Source organism: Cetorhinus maximus, chromosome 2, assembly GCF_964194155.1.
Source record: "Cetorhinus maximus chromosome 2, sCetMax3.hap1.1, whole genome shotgun sequence".
NCBI lineage: Eukaryota > Metazoa > Chordata > Chondrichthyes > Lamniformes > Cetorhinidae > Cetorhinus > Cetorhinus maximus.
In genome coordinates this window covers 112830976-112855001 of record NC_135880.1, presented here as the reverse complement: position 1 = coordinate 112855001, position 24026 = coordinate 112830976, and the positions used below count along the sequence as shown (strand labels likewise).

Sequence of the window (24026 nt, the reverse complement as noted above, 5' to 3'; positions counted from 1 at the left end):
GTTTGGAGGTTTGTGCACTCTCTCCGTTGCCTTTGCTTCATCGCTGCATGTCCCTAATGAAGTCTCTTAATGTGTTTGGTGCCTTCCCGAATGAATCTTTTCCATTTTGGTCAGTCACAAGCTGGGGCTCATAAGTTGGGGGAGATGTTTGGACCTCTTCAGGGATGCTTTGAAGATATCCCTAAAGCATTTCTGCTGTCCTCACGGGAGTTTCCCACCACGATCGAATTCAGAGAAGAGCAGTTGCTTCAGGATTCGGGTCAGGCATACAAACGACATGACCTGCCTAGCGGAGCTGGTTTTGAGTGATTAGTGCCTCAATGCTGAGCATTTTTGCTCAAGAGATGACACTGCTGTTGGACCACTTAAATGCTCCCTGAAATGGCCTAGCAAGCCTCTCAGTTCTCAAGGGCAATTAGGGATGGGCAATAAATGCTGGCCCAGCCAAGTCTCATGAACAAATGAAAAAAAAGTCTTCACAGTTGACAGAGTCAAAGACTTTCATGAGGTCAAATAAGGCCACTTGGTGCTGTTCTTTGCATTTTTCATGGATTTGCTGAGAAGTGAAGGTCATGGCTGCGGTGTATCTCCATGGGCAAAAACCACATCGCAACTCTGAACTCTTCTGCCATTGGGAGGAGGCGATTAAGGAAGGTCCTTACAATGATCTTCCTTGTGACAGACAGCAGGGAGACCCCTCTGTAGGTACCACTATCAGACTTCTTGAATATAGTCACAATCATAGTGTCCCTGAAATCCCCCGGCACTGCTCTTGCCAGATGACTCCCACACTCATTCTCAGTGAATTACTTTATGGGAGTTATACTGACCTATATCTAATTGTACAATAGCAGACATGGGGTGCATCATGCTTAGATATAGTCCAGATTCTAGTGTATTTTGCATTTGTTTCTTCAATACCTTTGATGGATGAGTTAATGCTAGATGAGGCAAAATTTGATTAAAATCTTTAAGATGTTTTATTTAACAGTAAGACAAACATACAAAATTCACTTAGTTCAATTGGTACAACCTATCTCCGCACAATAACTAAAGTACTGTGTATGTTTTACTACCCTCATTTGCTGAGTCAACTAACCATAAACCTGCTCCTCTACATTATGTCTGAAAGCCCAGCAGGAACTTCTCCCTTCAATATGGTGTTTGCAGCACATCACTGGTTGAGTTTTGGTGGCTGTATTCTTATTTTTAAAAGTCTATCCCTTCTACTCTACCTGCTTCACAGATCAGTAAGAGATTAATCAGGTTTCCAACACTATAATGGAGAGATATCTTTCTGAATACCAAAAAAAACCTAACCAATTTCTCATTTAGTCTGGAAAATGCACCTTTCAATGGAGTGTCTGAATATTAATAAAAGCTTGAGAACACACTTCATTTAAAAAACCCCGAGCTTAAAAGTAAATCTTTCTCCAATTTCCTACTGTGGAAAAAGACAAAAAATTCAGAAACATGATACTCCACTTAACAGATTTCAGATTTCCAGCATCTACAGTATTTCACTTCATAATTATGATTCCACCTGAACCTCTGTCTGGTTTCTTACCCTTTCTAGATCTTTTCATTTGGAACTGTAAACATGACAGTTCACTAACTCTAACTTACCTCTCTTTGAGCTTGCAGTGTTGTTTACCAAACTGACCTCCTCCGTAAAGATTGAGCACTAACTCCTCCTGCCGCCCTCTAGACCATGACACCATCACCGAACATCATCCATCGTTTCCCAGACTGTCACTGACCTCATCTCCTCTGGACATCTTCCTTCCATGACCTCCAACTTCACAATCCCCCAACTCATAACAGCCTGCGTTCTACCTCCCTCCCAACATCCACAAACAAGCCTGCCCTGTAGGCCCAGCATTTGAGCCTGTTCTTACATCACAGAACTTACTTCTTCCCATCTCAACTCTATGTTTTCTCCCCTTGTCCAGTCTCTTGCTGCCTATATCCACGACAATTCTGATGCCTTCCGCCGTTAACAGTTTTCTGACCCTATCCATCTCCGTTTCACTATGTAAGCCCAGTCCCCCTAAAACTCCATCCCCTACTAGAACAGCCGGAGGGCCTTCCACTTCTTTCATGAAGCCCAAGCGATCCACTACCATCTTCCTCCATCAGGCTTAACTTGCTCTTACACTGAACAATCTTTTTTTTGATTTCACTCACTTGCTATAAATAAAAGGTGATGCTATGGGGACCTGTGTGTCCTAGCTAAGCCTGCCTTTTCAGTGGATACATAGAATACTCTGTTCCAGTCTTACTCAGGTTCCGCTTTCTGCTCTTGCCCTGAAAAGTGTCATCAACATTGCTTCCAATTCCCACCCATCCCTTGCCATCACATGTCCACCGTCAACTCTTCCCTTCTTTGACTTCTCTATCTTGCATTTTGAGGATAAACTGTCAAGCAATATCTACCATACTCCCACAGCTACCTTTATTACAGTTCCTCCCACCCGCTTCCTGTAAGGACTCTACTTCTTTCTCCCAGTTTCTCTGTGTCCATCACATCTGTCCTAATGATGCAATCTTCCACATTAGTGCTTCCAATATGTCTACCTTTTCCCCAATTGAAGAATTCCACACCACCACAATTGATTGGCAGGGCCCTTGATTGCGTAACTGTACCGCAGTGCTTCGGTCACCTCGCCCTCCTTCCCAGATCAGGTTCCTCTTATCTTCATCTTCCATCCTACCAAATCCACATTCAAATGGATCATCCTCCACCATTTCCACCAACCTGAACCCACCACCAGACACATCTTCCCCTCTGCTTTCCCTTCAGCACTCCAAAGGGACTGTTCCCTTCGCAACACCTTAGTCCATTCTTAAATCACCCCTAACACACCCTCTCCATTCCACGATACCTCCTCATGCAAATGCAGCAAATGCCCGCGCCGCTACCCAGGGCCTCAAACATTCCTTCCAGGCGAGATGGCAATTTACTTGTACTTTCAGTTACTGTATTCTCTGCTCACAATGGGGTTTCCTCTATGCTAGGGAGACTGGGTGATCACTTTGCTGAACGCCTCTGTTCTGTCCGCAAGTGGGATACTGAGCTGCCAGTCCCTTGTCATTTTAAATCTCCATCCCATTCCCACTGTGACCTGTCAGCTTTCTATATTGTTCTAATGAAGCTCAACAGAAGTTTAAGGAACAGCACCCCATCTTTCAATTGGGCACTTTACAACCTTCTGGATTCAGCAATGAGATCAATAATTTCAGATCATAACCACAGCTTCCATTTTCTCAAATAGCAGTTGCAGGTAAGGATTCTGCTTTTGTTATTTTCAGCTCCTCTGGACCCATCTTTTATTTTTTTTTATTGTTCCATGGCCATTCCTTATCGCCTTGCAAAATCATCTCTTTTGTCATTTAATCACTCCTAGCTTCCATCCAATCCAAGATCTTCCCTTTTGTCCTTTGCTCCACCTCTGACCACTGCCTCCACTCCAACAACCCCCAACCTTTTCCCTGCCTATGTATTTGCTTGTACCTCTAGTCTTTTCCAGTTCAGATGAGAGGCCATTGACCTGTAGTGTTACCTATTTCTCCACAGAAGCTTCGTGGCCTATTAAATATTACATTCTGTTTTTATTTCAGATTTCCAGCAGCCACAGTATTTTGCTTTTAAAATACATCAGGAGATGCCCCTGGTGTACTGGAAGTATTTATCCCTCAACCAACATCACTAAAACAAATGTCATAATCACATTACTGTTTGTGGAGTCTTGCTGTGTGAAAATTGACTGCCACGTTTTCTACATGACAAGAGTAACTACATTTCAAAAGTATTTCAGCAGCTGTAAAGTTTTTTGAGCTGTCCGGAGGTCATGAAAGGTGCTATACAAATGCATTTTTCTCTCTTTACTTATACCACTCATTTTCTAGAACTATCGAGCATTATCTTCTTTCAGTTTTCCAGTTACTGTAAAATGTCAAAATCCCCATTAGCGTCCCTCACGTTAATCATGAGATTCCCAATTGTAATATTGTAGATAGTAGCCTGAAATCTGCATCTCACCTACCCCAGATAACCTATCACTCCCTTGTTTACCAAGGATCTATCCACCTTTGCCTTAAAAATATTCAAAGACTCTGCTTCCGCCACCTTTTCAGCAAGAGAGTCCTGAAGACTCACAACCCTCCGAGTGAAAAAAATTTGCCTCATGTCTATTTTAAATGGGCAACCCCTTATTTTTAAAGGGTGACCCCTAGTTCTAGATTCTCCAACAAGAGGAAACATCCTCTCCACATCCACTCTGTCAAGACCCCTCGGGATCTTATGTTGTAGTCAAGCCCCTTACTGTTCTAAACTCCAGCGGATAGAAGCCTAGTCTGTCCAACCTTTCCTCATAAGTGTTATGGCACAGCCGATGGTAAATGCTGAGCTGCTCAAATCCCAAAGGGAAACTTGAAACAACTGCCACAACTGTTTTGCAATTTGTATAAATTTTGAGATGCGTGCCTTGAATTCAGTAGTAGTAAGACTACGGAGTCCTTTGGTTTCTTGCAAAACTAAATTAAACCTTTATTAATTGAAGAAATTATTTGAAGCACATATATATATGTACAGATTACTACTGTGATGTCTAACTCCCCTAGCTAATCTAACTCACAGTTACACTTTCGTTAAGGAAACAGTAAGACACAGATTTTAAACAGACCCAGGCAAAGTAACACGATACCCTGAACAGTCAAATTCAAAGGTGAGCTTTGTTAACTTCAGTTCTTTGTAGACTGTAGGTCTTTCACACTTGCTAGATCTTAGAATGCCTGCCCTTACACACAGCCTTCTCTCCTTTATACATATTTTCCCCTTTGAATGCAAATTCCCATTGTTTCACTATGTCTTTGGACTTTACCTCTCTAATAATAAAAATCGCTCATAGTACTAATTTTACCAGTAATCTTTGGGAAAATAAACACACTAAACTTCTCCTGGCTAGGTGAAATATTTCACACCCCCCTCTTTTGAATTCAAGCTAGTCTGGTTTATTTAAAAATGCAAATGTTCCCTTTACACCTTACATTCTAAAACGTCCCTCATGTTTACCTACTTAATGTTTCAAACCTAGCTTATCTTGTGATACATCAAAGCCTTCAGACCAGAACCTTTAATTCAATTAAGTCACACACACAAACCCCATATTACTCTACTTGACAATAAATTCCAATAACATTATGAAAATTATTATATCTTCCTGACAATAAGACAACCCACCCATTCCACGTATTAGTCTGTTAAACCTTCTCTGTACTGCTTCCAACGCATTTACATCCTTCCTTAAATACGGAAACCAATACTGTACCCAGTAACCCAGGATGTGGTCTCATCAGTACCCTGTACAACTGAGGCATAGCCTCCCTACTTTTGTATTCAAATCCCCTCGCAATAAATAACTTTCTAATGGCTTTCCTAATTACTTGCTGTACTTGCATACCAGCCTTTTGTGACTTCCTGGACAATTCCTGCACAGTCATTGCGTCAGCACTTCTACAGAGTCCTGAAGCACATCTTGGGGGTTCGTCTGGTCTCTAGCGATCCGGAGACTGGTATATCTGAGCTATAATGACATCACATCCAAAACAAGCCTCCTGCATGCAGATAAAATTTATAGTATTTACTGCTATCTTACTATCCACAATCTGGCAATTTAGAGAAAAAAAAACAAATTCAAAAACATTAAGATTAAAATGTCTTTAATAAAAATGGTTTTACCATATTTATGCAGTATAAATATTTGCTCATTTCCACAATGTTTAAATCTGAGAAAAAACATTTCAAAAGACCACAAATTGTTTGTTTATAGTTGCATAGTTTGCCATGTTTGGTTATAGAGCTTTATTTAAAATAAGACTGTACATGGAAAGCTAGAATGTCCTTTTTGTTGCAGACCTATGCTTCAACTATAAAATTTACATTCAAATGTCACAGGTATTTCCTACAGTATATTTCACGGCAGCTCTCAATCAACTGTAAAGTTCTGGAAAATTTCTGCCACCTCGATCCAGTTCCTGAAGCATGCCATGCCTTGATCTCGTATCTGCTTACGACCTTTGTCCGTGATGACATCCCCATTCTGTTTTACAATCACCAGTTTTGGAATTGCTGTAATGCAGTATTTCTTCTTCAAATCTCTGACACAGGGGGAAAAAAATATTGTTAGTAAAGCTAGGTTACAAGGCAGCCTCTTCACCATTATGTTTTCTGTTATCCATGACTTCTGTCCAATATTGGAAGCTGCACATAAATTCAGATCAATGCTTTCCTTTGCAAATTAGTTGTCCAGGTATTGAGGTGATCAAAGGAAGCTTGAAAAAAACCTAATAGAGTTGGGATGACTGGATGTCCTTGAGGGGGCAAGTATACAATCCATTTAGTTAGAGTTGAGAAAACAACAAAAGGTATGATAGGTCTCAATGAAAGAAAGAAAGAGAGAGAGAGAGATAAAGGAGAAACCTGCAGGGAAATCATAGATTTGCAAGGACCATAGAATGGTGATATTGGGAGAAACCTTAATTAACATAATCCTAAATGATACTTGGGTAAAGTGGAGGGTGGGTAGTGGTTAGATTCTGAAATATGTTCAAGACAACTTCCTTGGCCAGGATGTTGTCAGTCCAACTAGCAAGGAAGCATTGCTGTGTCTAGTGCTGAGAAATGAGATGGGCCAAGTTGAACAGATGTATGTTGGAGAACACTTGGTTAAGAGCGATCATCGTTTAATTTTAGTAATGGAGAAGAACAAGGAATAACCTAGAGTAGAACTTCTAAATTGGAAGTATGCTAACTAACTTCAATGGGATGACAGAGGATCTAGCCAGGGTAAAATGGAACCAAAGTTTGACAGAAATGGAATGTAATGGAATAATGGGCGATCTTTAAGGAAGAGATGTTTCAGGTATAGGCTAGATACATTTTAATGTGCGAAAGATAGTGGAACCAAATCCAAGGCTCCTTGAACGACAAGGGAGACACAGAATATGAAGAAACAAAAAAAAAGGACATCAGATGAATTCTTCAAGCGAGAAACCAGGCTAAATAAGTTAATAGGGAAAGAGAAGAGGAAAATACAACTGGCAATGAAAGAATATGAGAATAGAATGGCAGTTAAAATAAAAAGTAAACAAAAAACCTCTTCTACTGGCATGCAAATAGTAAGAGGTAGTAAAAGCCAGGGTCGGGGCTATTAGGGACAAAGAAAGTGATAGATGCTTTGAAGCACAGGACAAAGCTAGAATCCTTCATTAGTATTTTGTATTGGTGTTTACTAAAGGAAGAAAATGCTGAGAAAGTGTAAGTAGAAGCAGACAGGGTGGAGGTGGGGTGAAAATTGAGAGGATGCACTGGACAGGCTGGCTCTGCTTGGAGTGCCTACGTCACCTGGTTCGGATGGCTTGCACCCCATGTTGGAGATAGTGGAAGGGCATACCATAATCTTCCAATCTTTCCTCGATGTGGGGGAGGGGCCAGAGGATTGGAGGGTGAGAAATGTGACACCCTTGCTTAAGAAAGGATGTAAGGACATCCTAGTAACTACAGGCCAGTTAGTTTAACCTTAGCGTTATGCAAGGTTTTGGAAACAGTAATCAGGGAAAAACATTGCTAGGCATCTGGAGTGGTTTGAGTTAATTAAGGAGAGCTTGAATGAATTTGTAAACGGCAGATTGAATTTTTGATGACATAACAGAGAAGGCTGATGAAGGGAAAGCAATGGACTTATGGATTTAAGAAAGCATTTGATAAAGTGCCACGTAAAAAGCTGGTTAATGAAGTTGAGGCTCATTGAATGCAAGGGTCAGTGTCAGCTTGGATAAAAAATATTGGCTTAAAGACAGAAAACAACTTATTTTTCATGCTGAAGAATGGTAGTCAGTGCTGTGCCCCGAAGGTCAATGCCAGGGCCACTGCTTTTACTGACATAAATAAATGACTTGAATATTGAAAGAGAAAGTAAAATTTCAAAATTTGCTGGCGATTCAAAATTTGTAAGTGTGGCAAACAGTGTGGATGATACCAGTCGAATGTAACAGGGCATAAATAGACTGGCAGAATGGGCAAACAAGCAGCAGATTAAATTTACTAATGAGAAGCATGAGGTGATACATTTCAGCAGAAGGGCTATGGAGGGGCAATATATAACTAATGATACAGTTCTGCAGGGGCAGATGGACCTGGAGGATTATGCACACACATCGTTGAAAGTGGCAGGACATACTGAGAGAGTAGTTAGCAAAGCATATGGGATCTTGGGCTTCAAAAGTAGAGGTACTGAGCACAAAAGCAGAGACTGGTCACCACACTTTAGGAAGGATGCAAAGGTCCTTGAGAGGGTGCAGAGGAGATTTACCAGAATGGTTCCAGGGATGAGGAAATTTAGCTTTAAGGGTACTTTGGAGGTCATTCTCCTTGGAGCAAAGAAGGTTTGGGGGAAATCTGATAGAGCTGTACAAGATTATGACAGGTTTAGATAAAGTAGATGAGGAAAAATTCCCATTAGCTGACGGTGCAAGGACTAAGGGGCACAGATTTAAGGTCTTGAACAAGAAATACAGGCGAGGCGGTTGGGGGAAAAAATGACAGGAAGAACTTCTTTAAAAACACAGCGAGTGGTAATGACCTGGAACACTCTGCTTACTAGGGTGGTGGAAACTGAGACAAATCAACGACTTTGAAAGGAAACTGGGCTAGGCGCTTGAGGGAAATAAACTTGCACGGCTATGGGGATAGAGAGGGGAAATGGGACTGAGTGGATTATTCTAGACAGCCAGCATAGACTTAATGAGCCTAATGGCTCCTTCTGTGCCACAATGATCTAGTCTTCATGCAAGCAAGAGAATCCAGACCAAAGATCACATGGTTTATCTTGTTTAAGATTAATCATCCTTCCACAGAAACATACTTATGTAGTACAAAATATTAGAGATGGATACAGAAGCAGAAACCTTTGGAGTGTTTAAAGACTGAATGCTTGCAATATGTACATTAAAACTATTCTTTCATTTGAAAAATTAAAAAGTAACTCGATCTACATTAAAATTTTATCTTTTAAAACATTAACATCTTGTGCATAGCAACATCACATCCAGAATGGCATACATGCAATTCCAGAATGTAAATTTTCAAATTATAAATGACTATTTTCTGTGAAGCTATGCATGCTAATTTGGTTGCAGATGTCCAACAGGTAGAAAAGTCAACACTAATCAGAGACAAGTGAACCAAGTAAAATCAACCAAATCACTTTTCCCTTTCACCACCACCACCACCAAAACTACTGATTTAGAATCAGGAGCACCATAAATCCAAGTTGTTGAAATTAATTTTGATAGCTCTGTTGCCTTCAACCCAGAACACTAACAAGTGAATTTATAACACATTAAACATCTTGAAAGACATATTTGTAAAACATTACAGCTCAATACACAACTTTTCTCCAGCATAAGCCTCTCTTCTCTCCCTGTTGACTTCTGCTCCATTTCTACAGCTAGTAGTCTTCATTAGCAGTATTTACCAACATGGACAAGCTCAGTTTCTCTCAATTTGTGTGTCTTTCAGTGCCTTGCTGGTGCTTTATGCATCACAGCTTGGATTCCAAACTTCCCCGCTGCTTCTTTCCCAAACTTTTTTAGATTCTGAAAAAACCTCCCTACTCCCACCCAAACTTTTTCATGGCTGCTTGTTCCAGACTATTTCTGCGTTTGATTGTACCAATTTTTGTTTACACAACAGGCAAGATTTTACTCAAAAAAAACCATTTTCTGAATGACACCCGCTGTTATTAATATACAAATTGGTCAACAACTTGAAACAGGGAAGAGGTTACCCATGATGAAGTTGCTGTATTTGCTCATTAATTGTCAATTATACTTGGCACAGAAAGCAAAGTCTAGTAATTAACACTTTAAAAATGACATGTTAATTGTCAATGACTGCCAGTCAACCTCTCTTGCTTAGAAATTAAACAATTATGTGTGGTTGTTTCATTCCTTCAGGTTGTGAATTGTTTAGGAGATTGTAAAAAGGTCAATTCTTAAAAAAAACTACTTTCCCTTTTTCTCTTCCTTAATCCAATCTTTCTTTCCATCTCTCTATTTCTCTTTCTGTATCCCTCCATCTAAGTCCCTACTCTACTTCTCAAGGCTTGAATCTCATTGAACACAAGTACACAAGAAATAGGAACAGGAGTAGACCATATGGTGCTCCACCATACAAAAGGACCATGGCTAATCTCGGGCTTCAACTCACTTTCCCTCCTGCTCCCCATATCCCTTGATTCCCTGAAATCCCAATTATTAGTATTAAACGTATTCAATGATGGAGCATTTGCTGCCCTTCGGGCTAGAGAATTCCAATGATTCATAACCCTTCAAGTGAATTCCTCCTCATCTCAGTCCTAAATGATCGGCCCCTTTTCCTGACACTGCGTCCTTGCATTTTAGATTCCCCCACCAGTGGAAACAATGTTAGCATCTACCCTGTCAAAACCCCTCAGAATCTTGTATGTAGCAATAAGATCTGCTCTCATTCTTCTAAACTCCAGAGAATATATGCCCAATTTACTCAGCTCCTCATAGGACAACCCTCTCATCCCAGCTATCAATCTACTGATGTCACCGTACTGCCTTCAATGCAAGGTATATACTTCCCTAAATGTGAAGATCAAAACTGCACAGAGTATTCCAGATGTGGTCTCACCAAAGCCCTGTACAATTGCAGCAAGACTTCTTTATTCTTGTACTCCAATCCCCTTGCAATAAAGGCCAACATTCCATTTGCCTTCCTGGTTGCTCACTGTACCTACATGCTAACTTTCTGCATTCCCTGTACAAATATACCCAAGTCTCTCTGAACATCAACATGTACAAGTTTCATACCTTTCAAAAAATATTTTGCTTCACTATTCTTAAGGCCAAAATGAATAACTCACACTTACCCACATTTGAGTGGGCAACAAGGTGGCAGATGGAGTACACTTAATCTGTCTATATCTCTTTGCAGCCTGTGTCTTACCCACAGCTTACCTTTCCATCTAGCTTTGTATCATCAGCAATCTTAAATACATTACTCTGACTCATCTACATTATTAAACTAAATTGCAAATAGCTGAGGCCTGGCACTGACCGTTGCAGCACTCAACTAGTCACACCCTGCCAACTTGGAAATGTTTTATTTATGCCTACTCTTTGTTTCCTGTCGTTAACCAATCCTCCAACCCCCATGTTGATATATTACCCCCAACTCCATTAGCCCTCATCTTGCCTATCGACTTTTTGAAAGACATTTTATTGAATGCTTTTTGGAAATCCAGGTATACTACATCTACTGGTTCCCCTTCAGTTACCCTACTAGTTACATTCTCAAAAAACTATAAGTTTGTCAAACAGGATTTCCCTATTAAAACCATGTTGACTTATTCTAATTGTACTATCCTTTTCTAAGTGCATTGTTATGACATCCTTAATAATAGATTCCAGCATTTTCACATTGACTGATGTCAAGCTAATTGGCTTGCAGTTCCCCGACTTCTCCCTCCCTCCTTTCTTGAATAGCAGAGTTACATTTGCTAATTTCCAACCTTATGGGACTGTTCCCGAATCTAAGAAATTTTGGAAAACCATAGCCAGCACATCCACTATCTATGCAGCTATCTTTTATGGAACCATAGGATGTAGGCCATCAGGCCCCAGGGATTTGTTGGAGTTTAGTTCCTTAAGTTTCTCGAATACTTTTTCTCTATTGATCTTAATTACCTTAATTTCCCAACTCATTTTAGTCCCCAAGATACCCTCTATTTCTGGTATGCAACTTGTGTTCTACTGTGAAGACAGGTGCAAAGTATTTGTTCAATGCTTCTGTCTTGGTTAAGGAGATGCACTGCCCTGTCATTCAAAAAGGTCCCAGGTGCCCTGCTGCACCATTATCAGTTCTTACTTCCAGCAACTTTGGGGAAAACAAAGTTAAAACCTAACCATGCTCAAGCAGGTCTACCTAAACAGGACATGCTTCTCCAGCAAAATCAGTCCAGCAATGCAATTTTATAACTACAGCAAAGGCAGCAACATATGCAAAATCATCTGAGCTTTTCAAGTTTTGTATTAAGGCTAGCAAAAACGTGGAGGAGATATGTTATTGTAGTCTCAAGACGATTGCAGAAGAGTCAAAACTTGGACATCAAACTGCCTGTAATTTTTAGTTATTTACCCATAATTGTCAATTTTCTGAGTGCTGGGAAAGGGAAGCGATTGATGTTGTACAAAGCAATAGCCATTTGAAAGTACACTTTTAAACAAGGATTAAAAACATATCTTAACCTCAAAAGGATAGAGTCAGGGTTGATTTAAAGTAAAATCAAAGCCAAATCATCAGCATTTTATCCATCAATATACATTGATTACAACTCAAAGTCCTAAGCTATTATCTGTTTATTGACCTTATGCTTACCAAAGACCCCAAATTTCAATGTCCTTTCCTTCTTCATGTCTCAATAGGTAAATTAATCACATATTGAACCACACAAAAAAACTACCAACACTGGAAATCCAAAATAAAAAAAACTGAAAATGTTGGAAACACACTGCAGGTCAATCAGTAACTGAAAAGTGTCAGGAATTGGTTAGGGACCAGCAACTTTTTGTTTTAAATTAGGCAAAGTTCAAAGTTAAATCCCAGGTGCTTACAAGATTCCACGGTTTTTGAGCATACAAAATAAACTTTACTCTACAAAGTCAGAAAAGTAAAACAATTTACAATATCTATCTTATACTTTAACATTCAGAATTAACATGAGGTACATGTGAGTGAACAGGCAAACTATGGTCGAACACACTACACTGCACAATAAATGGCAGATGTGGCCAAGAGAGATCCACAAATTTCTGTAACCCACTCAGACATCAGTGTCCACTACGAGTTACAGAATCTCATTAAAACTCTGTCTCCCTCACAAGGGAGATTTCAAGTCTTCACTTTCAAAGATCTAGCATCTCAATTCCCTCCAAAAGTCACTAAAACTTGGACTGCCTCAATGACTGCTCATCTCCTGATGGTTCAATCTCTTGTCCTGAGGCCACATTCCACTGGTTTCCTAAATCTCCATTCCAGCACTGACTCAGGGCCGAGGTGTTCTGCTCTTCAGGCACACCAAGCAGAACACCACGGCTCTAAATGATTACTTTTGCCCCAACAGCCTGCAGTATAGACTCACTGATCTTCCGCTGTCTTTTCAGCTCTCCAGGGCTTTCCTGAGCCCTCACTACCTGGAGCCTGCCAACAGCGGCACGTTTGCTGCCTGGAGCCTCTTCTTCAGCCTCCCTCCCTGTGCTTTCTCTCCTCAGTGGTTCTGAAGGGTGGTGTCCTCCTGGTGGCTCCTTCCTTCTCTCTGTCTGTCTGTCCCAGGATTCCCCTTCTTATGGCACCAAAAAAATGGACCCCATGGTTGTTGTTTCACGCCATGCAAGCACATTCCCGATGTCCTGGGTGACCAAGCACTTCAACGGAAAAAAACTAGAACAGAGCATGCAAAGCCAGTCACCCTGCCACACTCCATGCATGCCGAGAACTCTTGGGCCTGCTGGGATACGGGAGCCCTCGGCCACCACCCAGAAAAAGTTAAGTCCACATTTCTTAACAAAGGGTAAAAGGGCAGGTTAATATTTCAAATGTAGAACTGGAGTCCTTGGTGCTGATACGTATTCCTCTCCTGAACACCAATATTCCTTCATCTTGAGCACAAAAATCAGCCTCGAAGTTGTCAGTAATATCATTCTCCCTACATACTTAATGATGGCCAGTCATTACACAAATCATAAATGCTGACTGACGTGCCGTGTACTTCCGACATTTTTTGATATTCTATGCTACTTTTATCATTATGCATGGCAGCTGCTGAATACAGAATGCTGGAACACCAAGCATTATGGCTAAGATTGCAATCCTCAATCTTCATCTTTAGTTAATAACAGCTTTAAATAGATTGAATGAGCATGAATCACAGAGACGGAAGATTTAAACTGGCACACAAGAGTAGTTTTAAAATAATATCTGTAGTCAACTATAACAGGTCAGTAACTCGCTATTGCTTTTCAAGCTCCCTATATCAATGAGACTGGATTCCCGTTATGTTCAGGCCACTAAATCAGAAAAGATTCAAATGCAGGTTTGGCCTTCTTTAATATTCTACACTTATTATGGTTTTGTTAGAAAGCATGACATTAGAATCAGTATAGAAGTAGTATACAAATGTTCACATCATTTTGATAGTTGATCAGCCAAAGCTGTAATTCAATTTTCAGAACACCTACTTTAAAAAATTAACTTACATTATTTTATCTCATTTTTTCTAATCTGTTTTGCTTTGATACACCATATCGGGGATGTAATTAGTAACATGGACATATTTTTAAAAGGCTTGCACAAATGAGACAAATACTGCACCAGCAAGGCTTTGATTATGAAGCATATAGTTAACCATCAGCAGTACAATACTTATTGTTCAGACACATGTTAACATTTGTAGTAATATCAATAATAAGTAATCCAAAATAGAGAGGGCGGCAATACAACAGAATATTTGGAGCTTATTCAGGCTGAACATTATTCAGGCCGTTAAATGCCAGCCATATAACTGATATACTGCCATTTACAGCACAAGGTAAGTATTTACAAATTAGACAGCCATCTGCGAGTACAGGGAACATAGTCCATATGGGAGACCAGCTTGTTATGTCTAGCAAACTTAATAGAACGCTGCACAAAAAAAATCTATTGATAATGGAAATTTGACATATGGGGCTGAACGTTCTGGCTGACGGGCGGGTGGCGGAGCCCACACATCAGCACTTAAAATGTCACGCACGCGCACCCCGACATCAGCGCGTGGCATCGCGATGTTTAGGTCAGCGGGCGCGCTATGCAGTGCGACACGCACCCGCCATTAATTAAAGGCCTTGTTAAGGCCATTAAGTCAGCAATTGTCGACGATTTTGAAGAGCCCGTGCGAACTTCGGCTCGGCGCACGGGCCCAACAGGCAAGCGGGTAAGTGATTTTTTAACAAACCTCATCCACTGGCGGGTTGAGGTTTGATGTCGGATTTTAAAAAGTTTAATAAAGTTTTTTGTACTGTATTAACATGTCCCATCTCGTGTGACATTTTCACATGAGGGGAACATGTTAATGATTTTTTTTATTTTTCAACTTTCACCACCTTTCAGTGATCTCCGAGGCACCACTTAGCCTCAGGGAAATGTGTGCTCTTTCGCGCACAAGCGCGAAAGAGTGTACTCTAGCAGTTGGGGAAATCACTCACCCCCCCACCCCCGAAGCACATAGCACTTCCCGTCAGGTGGGCCTTAATTGGCCCGCCCACATAAAATGGCATAATTAAGTAGTGCGGTTAACAATAAAGAGCCTGTAAAAAAAATGTAAGGAATACAGGAAGGTTAGTAAATTGGTTACATAGACATGAAGTGAAGCTCAGTGGAAAAAGTGAGGTAATACAGTTTAGAAGATAGAACAAAGATAGTTCAAATACATTAGAAACACGAGTAGGCCTTTCAGGCTCTCAAACCTGTTCTGCATTCAGATTTAACAACCTTCAGTTTTGAAAATTGACACAGCAGCCACACCCCTTTAATCTAGATTTAATTTTAAGAGCAGATTGCTTTTTCTGGATTCCTTCACCAGAAGAATTACTTTCTCGTCTTTACCCTAACAGATCCCTTTATTGTTTTAAACACTTCAATTAGATCATTCGTTATCCTTATAATTTCAGGGAATATAAATCAAGTTTACATGGCCTATGCTAAGTTTAAACCCTTTAAGCCTTGTCGAATCAACACTTTACCCTCTTCAACACCAATATATTTTTCCTGAGGTTTGGTGCCCAAAATTTAATGCAGTATTCTAGATAGAGACTGACAAAGTTTCTGCAAAACTTTCTGGCTTTTCAACTACAACCCCCTTGAAATAAAGGTGCAAATTGTAGCTTTCTGTGGCTGCGCCCTTGCATTTAGTTATCTGCGCATGTGGACACTCAGATCCCTTTGTTTCTCCACAGCTGTTCTTGTCACTTACCACTAAGAAAATTTCTCTTTCTCAGATCCAAAGTGGGTGACCTCTCACTTCTTATGCCATAGTTTTGTCCACTCAATCTCTCTCTCTCTCACGGCTTTCCCCATGTTACTTGGAGTCTCCGCATTGCTGATTGCTCACACTTCATTCATATTTCCATTCATATCACCATCATTTTTGGATTAGATAGATAGTTGTACAATCAGATGCCCTTCCTGCTGTTACCCCTTCTCATTTACCTGGACTGGGGACCAGCACCAATAAACGTTGGCTTGCCTGCACTAGTGGCTGGGTTCTTCCAAGGCCAACAAGTCCTGAAGTGGGACTTGAATCTTGAGCCATCTGGCAGAGGCAGCAGTGCTACTGCCTGAGCCACAAGGCCCTGCTGCTCACTCAATCTATATGCCTTTTTTTAAACTTAATGTTCATATTTATCTTGTATAGTGGCTGCTCCTATATTACAACAGTGATTATACTTCATAAGTACTTCATTGGCTGTAAAGCATGTTGACATGTCCTGAGGTGTTTACTTTCTTCTTTTGTACAACTTACTGTACCACTTAACTAAGTGTTACCTGTAAACTTGGATATATAACTTTCTATTCTTTCATCCAAATCATGGACAAATATGGTGAAAAGCTAAAATCCTGCTACAGATCCCTAGTGAACATCACTTGCTACATTCTGCCAGTCAGAGAACATTCCCTACTGTGTGTCCTGGAAACTTAAATGCTTCTGGAGGTCCACATAGACAATATCCATAGACGCTTTCTTATACATCATGTTAGCAACATTCTAAAAGCATTAGTCAGACAAAACCTATCATTCATAAATCTGTTATGATTATTTGATCAGCTCATTTTTTCAAGCGCTCAGTCACTCTGTCTCTGCTGATAGTGAGTGGATGTGAATGAATGCTGGGATTGTTCCTTGACACTTGGATTTACTAATTATGATACAGCAAGACCAGTGATGTAAACAAAATGGGTGTCACAGAGGAGGGTAACCATGAATGATGACAGGAATTGAAGATCAAATAGTTATCCACAGGGATCAGTATGGGTAGCAAGAGGTGATGCAAGGAAATTCTATAGTCAAGGGGGTGTGGAGATAGTTTATTTTGTAGACATATTCCAGAGATGCAAATGGTACATCACTTCCAAGATGTCAGGGTTTGCAACATCACAGAGCGAATTCAAAATATTCTGGAATGGAAAGGTGAGCTGCAAGAGATCATGGTTCATATGGAACCCAATGACATATACAGAAGTTGGGTTCTATCAATGTCATTGTTTCCCACTAAATGGTAAGAGGAAGAAAAACAACAGCACTTATAGATTTAGATACACAAGATGGGCAATTTGATAAAGATGCTAACAAAATGGGATCCTCAATTTTCTAACCAGACTGAAAACAAAAACAAAGAGGTCATACTAAATCTACTATTGGTTAGGCCGCAGTTAGAATGTCAAGTCCAGTTCTGGGTGCCCTACTTTGTATCAGACACATCTCAGTGGTAACAGCTTTGCATGAGGTTGTGATTTGAGCACATAATCCATGCTGACACTTCAGTGCAATGCTGAAGGAGTACTGCACTATTGGAGGTGCCATCTTTCGGATAACAAGTTAAATCCCTCTCAGGTGGACATAAAAGATCCCATGGCATAATTTCAATGTTTTGGCCAATATATATCTCTCAACAAACTGCTAAAATAAATGATCTAATCATTTATTTCATTGTTGCTTGTGAGAGCTTGCTGTATGCAAACCGCTGCATGTTTCCTTACATGACAACAATGATTCAAAAGTAATTCGCTAGCTGTAAAGTGTTTGGACATGTTCTGTGGTTTTGAAAGGCGTTGCATGAAGTCTTTCCTTTATTTTAGAAAGCAGGTCAAAGCCATTGTGAGGATGTAAAAGACTATAATAGCAACCAGAGATCATCAGCTAGACTCTTATTAACAATTTATCATCAAAAATATGAAGGGAGAGATTGAGGTTTTGTTTTTATGCAGAGGGTTGCTAGGATACCTACTAGAAACAGCAGCAAAAATAGATTACAAATATTTAAAAGCTTTTATGGAAAGGAAAATTTAAAAGTGGACAGGGAAATGGGACTAAGTGGATAGTTCAATCAGGAGGCTAAACCAAACGACAAACTTTTATGCTGTAAACGCTATTATTTTAAGAAGGAATGGAATAAATTATGTCCATGTTATATTGAATTGTGTTCAAAATCATTATTGAAAAGGATCTTATTCACCAATTTTTTTTTGGAAGTGTTTTTGCCAATGTGGATTGTCGGTTGTATAAATTAAAGTTAAGTGTCTACAGGTGGGTGGTACCCATTAGATAATTACTTAAATACATATTAGGAACACTGGTTGTAGAGTTATGAGCTATACATTTTAATGTTTCACTTTGTGAATAAATCTAAAACTGAATAAAGAATGACTTATGGTCTCCTTCACCAACAGACTGTAAGAAGTTTAAACATGGATTACACTAAATCACACCATCACTGTCAATCATTTATCTGTGGAGAAAGTTCACCTTGATACCTTGTTAGCAACTAACAAGGGATCAGCAATAAGATAAAACTACTTTGTCTCTTAAACCCATAACACAATATTAACAAAGGACCACTTTCAAGGTTGTATCATCTCAGGGTTCAGATGACAATTATAAATTACTGAAATCTCTATTCCTGTAGTTTATTAAGTCTGAACCAGTTGGCACAAAACTATTCACCCCCACTCTAAAATATTCACATTGGTTCCATTCCCTCTCGTGGGTCAGAACTACTCAAATGACCTTCACAGGTCTGTAACACAAGAAAAACCAAGAGAATGGGAGAAAAACAGAAAAGACAGGCTTGTATTTACATAGCGCTTTTCACGACCATTGGATGTCTCAAAAATGCTTTACAGTCAATGAAGTACTTTTGAAGTGTAGTCACTATGGTGATGTAGGAAAATGTAAGAAGAATATGAAGTCCTCATGGATGGACACACACAAACATAAACAGAACTGTCTTGCAATTGTATATGGAGTATAAAATATAAGTTTGGAAATACTTTGCTGGGTGTAAAACTGCGTTAGAGAAAATTTGAATTTCAATATCCTGGTTCTTCATTATATTTTGACATTAAATTCTCTCCTTATAGAAAAGCACCCGAGCTGTCAACAACATAGCTGAGATCAGAAGTTCGACACTTAGGAAATGTCACCCAGTCTATTTTACATTAAGCTAGTTAAATATTCTGTACAGCAATTTATCATTTAGTGAATGAATGCTGACAACACATCAGCTCCAGCTAACTCATGTATTTTTTATTACTATCCTTTAACTATTTTGGTGATAGCACTGAAACAGTGATTCTAGAGAGTAAAACGCATTCAAATGTAAATCAAGGCTGGCAAAGTAATTTAAAAAGTTACTTGACAAATTTTAAAAACTGCCCTTAAATCTGAAACAAATGTGAAGGACCAAAATACAATGTCTATAACAGCCAAGAACTGTGAGACAGTAAATTGTTGCCATAAATACAGTAGGAAAGCTAAGGCAGAGGATTGTCCAACACACCAACTCTAGTTGCAGTTCCTGGCTCTGAATTGAAACTGATTACTATAGTGCACCTGCACTCCTAAATTCAACAATCACCCAAAACTACAGCAGTAAGTATCTCACTTACAATCCTCATGGAGGATAGCAACTTCCTTGACACAAAAACTGATCTCAACTTTAAACAGTTGGATGAATAGCTGTTTTGGGATATAACTGAGATTGGAAATAGCCAAATTCTATGTGGTGTCTGATCTTTTAAGGACTAGGAAAGTTCATTTCAAAGAAAGCAGTCATTCAGTAATGGATAATAGAAAAGAACTCAAAATTAGATGGATATTTTAGAGTTTCAATCTATTTATCTTTCAACATACCCTTCCTCAGAAGATTAAGCGAGTTGGGTGGAGTCCATAATAGAGCAGATTATATGCGGTTTACGGAGGGAGAGACTGTTGGGATAAATGGCCTTACTTCATTCCAAGCTTTATATTATCCCATAATATGCAATTGCTAAAGAGTTTAAGAAAGACAAAGCTAAAAATTTGCATTTTAAGCAATGTTACGAAGTTAATATTTCAGTATTTACACACAGCATCTAGCAGAAAAAAATGATTTTTAGTTGGTGCCACGTTAAAACAAAATTATTGCCCTCATAGTTTTTCAAAAGCCATTTTAGCGTCTAAACAAGGGATTAGGAATCTCTGAACATGCAAACAAGAAACACATACTAGAACAATTTGGCTAGATACTGTAAGTTTTTTTTATTTTACCCAATTAAAATTGATGCATGACACAATCTAAAAATGTCTGGTTTTCGGACAATTCCGGATTTTGCACAGCCAGATGAAACACTACTGTTTAAATTGAACTCTTGAGACAGAGGCAAAAGTAAAATAAAAAATCCTTAAAGCACGGAGGTAAAAGATGTTGCTGGTAACAGATAGCATGTATGCAGAATCTCTCCTCAAAGGATAAGAGAGTTAGGATAAGAGGCTTGATGCGTAGTATTGTCTTTCCTTGTTCCACGTTCCTGCTATGCATTTGCATTAAGTCGTCACATTTAAACTACTTGGTGGGGGGCATCAAAAACAATTGCCCATCTTTTCTTCAGGTTCATTGCACCAATTTGTCAAGAGAACCTCTGCTTCACAAACTACATCACAGACAGAAACTACTGAAGTGCAAATTCGCTCAGAGATTATGTCTATGCAGAATAATCAGCGTTATTGCTGACTCAATGTTGAAAACATTTCACTGGTGCAGTAATTGCATTCGTGACTGAAAGCTGAGGTGCGGAAACTTATTCCCAATCCTTCCACACATCCCATTGTCCTGCTTTCTACCCTTAATTAGCACATTCCTCAGATAATATCACCACCTTCAACACCTCTTTGTGCTTTCGTCTGTGACATCTTTTGGTTATCTCCACCTATCACTGGCCCTCTATCCAGCTCTAACCACCACCCCCTTAAACCAGTTTATATTTCACCTCTTTTCTATTTTTACTTAGTTCTGTTGAAGAGTCATTCTTCAAGTGTCCCTCTCCACAGATGCTGCCAGACCTGCTGAGTTTTTCCAGGTATTTTTGTTTTTGTTTTGGATTTCCAGCATCCGCAGTTTTTTGCTTTTAACCCAATACTCCTTCTCCCAGGAGGGATAGATGCCATCAAACATTAATCATTTCCACGGACACCGCGCAACATTTACTGTACTTACAGTTTGTATGCATCATGCCAGGGTAGTGCCAGCCAGTCTCCATGCATCGCTCCCATGTAGTTCACCATATCATTTTCGCTCTTATCAGAAGACACGAAGACGATCTCGAACTGCGCCGCCGGCTCGCTCTCCTGTACCAGCTCGGTGTAGAATTCACACAGGAGCGGGGTGAAATCCCGACACGGAGGACACCAGCCCCCCGAAAAATAGATACCCACAACTTTATTCTTCAAGGCCTCCTCCGGGTCCACCTCCTCCCCGTCTTTATTCACCAGCGTGTGACCTGCGAACACCTCGACCATCCCTACACACCGACAAAGTGACCTATTTCCCTCTGGCCGCCGCGGAGGAACGCAGGGTAAGTCCAACCGCTGGAAAGCCCCGCCCCCTTCCCTATCTAACCGCCCCGCCCCCGCCCGTCTAACCCCGCCCACCGCTGTGTGACGTAGCTGACTGACTGAAAGCGAGTTTTCCATTGGGTGAACGTCCCAGATCTGCGCGCGCCAATCAATCGCTGCTGTTTATTACCGCCTCCTTGGCTTGATTGACATTGCGATTGAGCAATTGGAAAACTTTCTTAAAGACAGCTACGGCAGTGGGATTTTACATTCCCGCCGAAGTTAATGGAGTTTACAACGGAAAAACAAAAATAAAAATACCTGGAAAAACTCAGCAGGTCTGAAAGCATCTGCGGAGAGGAATACAGTTAACGCTTCGAGTCAGATATTTTTATTTTTGTTTTTGCTTTGGATTTCCAGCATCCGCAGTTTTTTGCTTTAATCTTGGAGTTTACAACGGCTCATTTACGGCCTTCTTCCCGCCGTGACGGGGCGTAAAATTCGGGCCGATGTTTCTGCTATAATGCAGAGGTTGCAAAGTAATTTCTACACTTTCTTTGCCTGATCATGGAATGATACAGTACAGAAGGGGCCGTATAGCCCATCATGCCTGGACCAGCTCTTCGACTAGGCAGTTCAGGGTGACCAACTCTTATTTTATTTCATAAGGGACACTTAGACCTGGGGGGTTGGCTGCTAGTTACCATAAGGGATTGAGGGCTTTCTAGGGACCCTAACAGCCAGGTAGTGCAAATTGTAGGGAAATGGCATCACATGATGTTAGCTATTGTTGTATTATCTGTAAAGAGCAAAGAACTAAATTGTTATGTGCAAGTGTTCCAGGGGGCCAGTTTTCACAGCTGCACTAGAGAACCAGTTCAAAGCAGTCCTTCCTTGGTACATGGCAGGATGGCCAGTATTAAACATAAAGAGCACTCATCTTTCTAAACTTAAAGTGCGATTATTACAACATCTGGGTTCCAAAACACAAGAAGAAACATAGCATGCTGATGGGAGTGTCTGTGAGTAAACCAAAGCATTTTAAATTAATGCTGATTTGGAAAATAGACCCACTTTAGTGCCAGAAGAAAATCTGAGTGAATCATGCAAAAACGAAAAACAAAATGTTGATCAGCACAGCAATGAATGCACCACTATAGCCCACAATGAATTGGGAAACTGATTATGTGGTAAAGGCATTTGTGAAGTTTAAACAAAAATGCAGATTGACATTCAGTAGTTTCCTAAAAGGCACTAGCAATGAAAAGAGTCAGCTATATCTTTCTGTGGGCAGGAGATATAGGATTAAATTTACTTAACAACTGGGAGCTTACTGAAGAGCAAGAGCCCAGGCAAAACTTAAAAAAATTTAGCATCCATCTCCAGCCAAATTGAATTATTGGATCTACCGGTATGAATGTCAAGGCTCGAGATAGGTATTAGGCAATTAGGATAACATTGTAACAAGATTAAGAATGGAGCTAGAAAATATAAAGTTTAAGGACACAGATGAGAGGCTGATAGATCAATTAGTTTGGGGTTCTGCACACCCTGTAGTACAGAATGTTCTAAGCGGGAAAGACAAGCTCACAATATCGCAGGCTGTAAACACTGCCGGAGCACACAAAGCCATGAGCAGACAGATGAAGACACTGACTACCCAAACAGCAAACAAAGAGAAAGTTGATCCAAGAGAAAGGCATCAGGATGCAGCAACAACAACAAAAGAATGTACACCAAACAGAAGAACATGCAGGAGCAGTGGACAACCACATGAATTCACAGACAGAAGGAAATGTCCCAAATATGGATCAATCTGTAGAGCTTGTGCAAAGGCCAATCATTAGGAAAAGAAGTGCAGAACAAAGAGAGGAGGTGGTAAACAAGACACCCGACCCAGGGCAACAGGGCGAATGGACAGGAAAAGAAACCAGAACATCTAGATGCTGGAAAATGACAGTGAATTTGAGAACACAATAAGCATAGGAACCATACAACTGCATGAGAAGGCTGGATGCGACAGTTCCTGGAGAAAAGAAATTCACATAACCATTCAGATCTGGAAAAGGGTGAGAGAAAAGCCCACAATGATAATTCTGAAGATGAAGATTGATACTGGAACACAGAGTAACACCGTCCCGCTCACACTATGCCAGATGATCTTTCCTGAAAATTTGTAAGAAAATCGTTATCCACAGAAAGGTGTTCTGAAACCGAACAATTTCATGCTAACAGCATACAGGGGGACTGAGATTTGGCCGCTAGGAAAATCCCAAATCAGAGAGATACATTTATCATCTTTTCCTTTGTGTA

General features: G+C 40.1%; 1 protein-coding gene across 1 annotated transcript; it reads right to left on the bottom strand.

Annotated features, from left to right (window-relative positions):
* Positions 1–5704: 5704 nt before the first annotated feature.
* Positions 5705–21764, bottom strand: nxnl2 (nucleoredoxin like 2). Its single transcript, XM_078568580.1, has 2 exons — positions 21376–21764; positions 5705–6159 (listed from the first exon to the last, which is right to left on the bottom strand). The coding sequence occupies exons 1-2, from the start codon at positions 21675–21677 to the stop codon at positions 5988–5990; spliced, it is 474 nt and encodes a 157-aa protein (XP_078424706.1). The 5' UTR covers positions 21678–21764; the 3' UTR covers positions 5705–5987.
* Positions 21765–24026: the final 2262 nt, after the last annotated feature.

What these genes read in the sequence shown, in the direction of transcription:
- nxnl2 (XM_078568580.1), bottom strand. Translation starts at nt 21,677, where the DNA reads ATGGTCGAGGTGTTCGCAGGTCACACGCTGGTGAATAAAGACGGGGAG. An exon ending in TGGCATGATGCATACAAACT is followed by an intron (nt 6,160 to 21,375) that starts GTAAGTACAGTA and finishes CCCCTGTGTCAG; the next exon opens with AGATTTGAAGAAGAAATACT.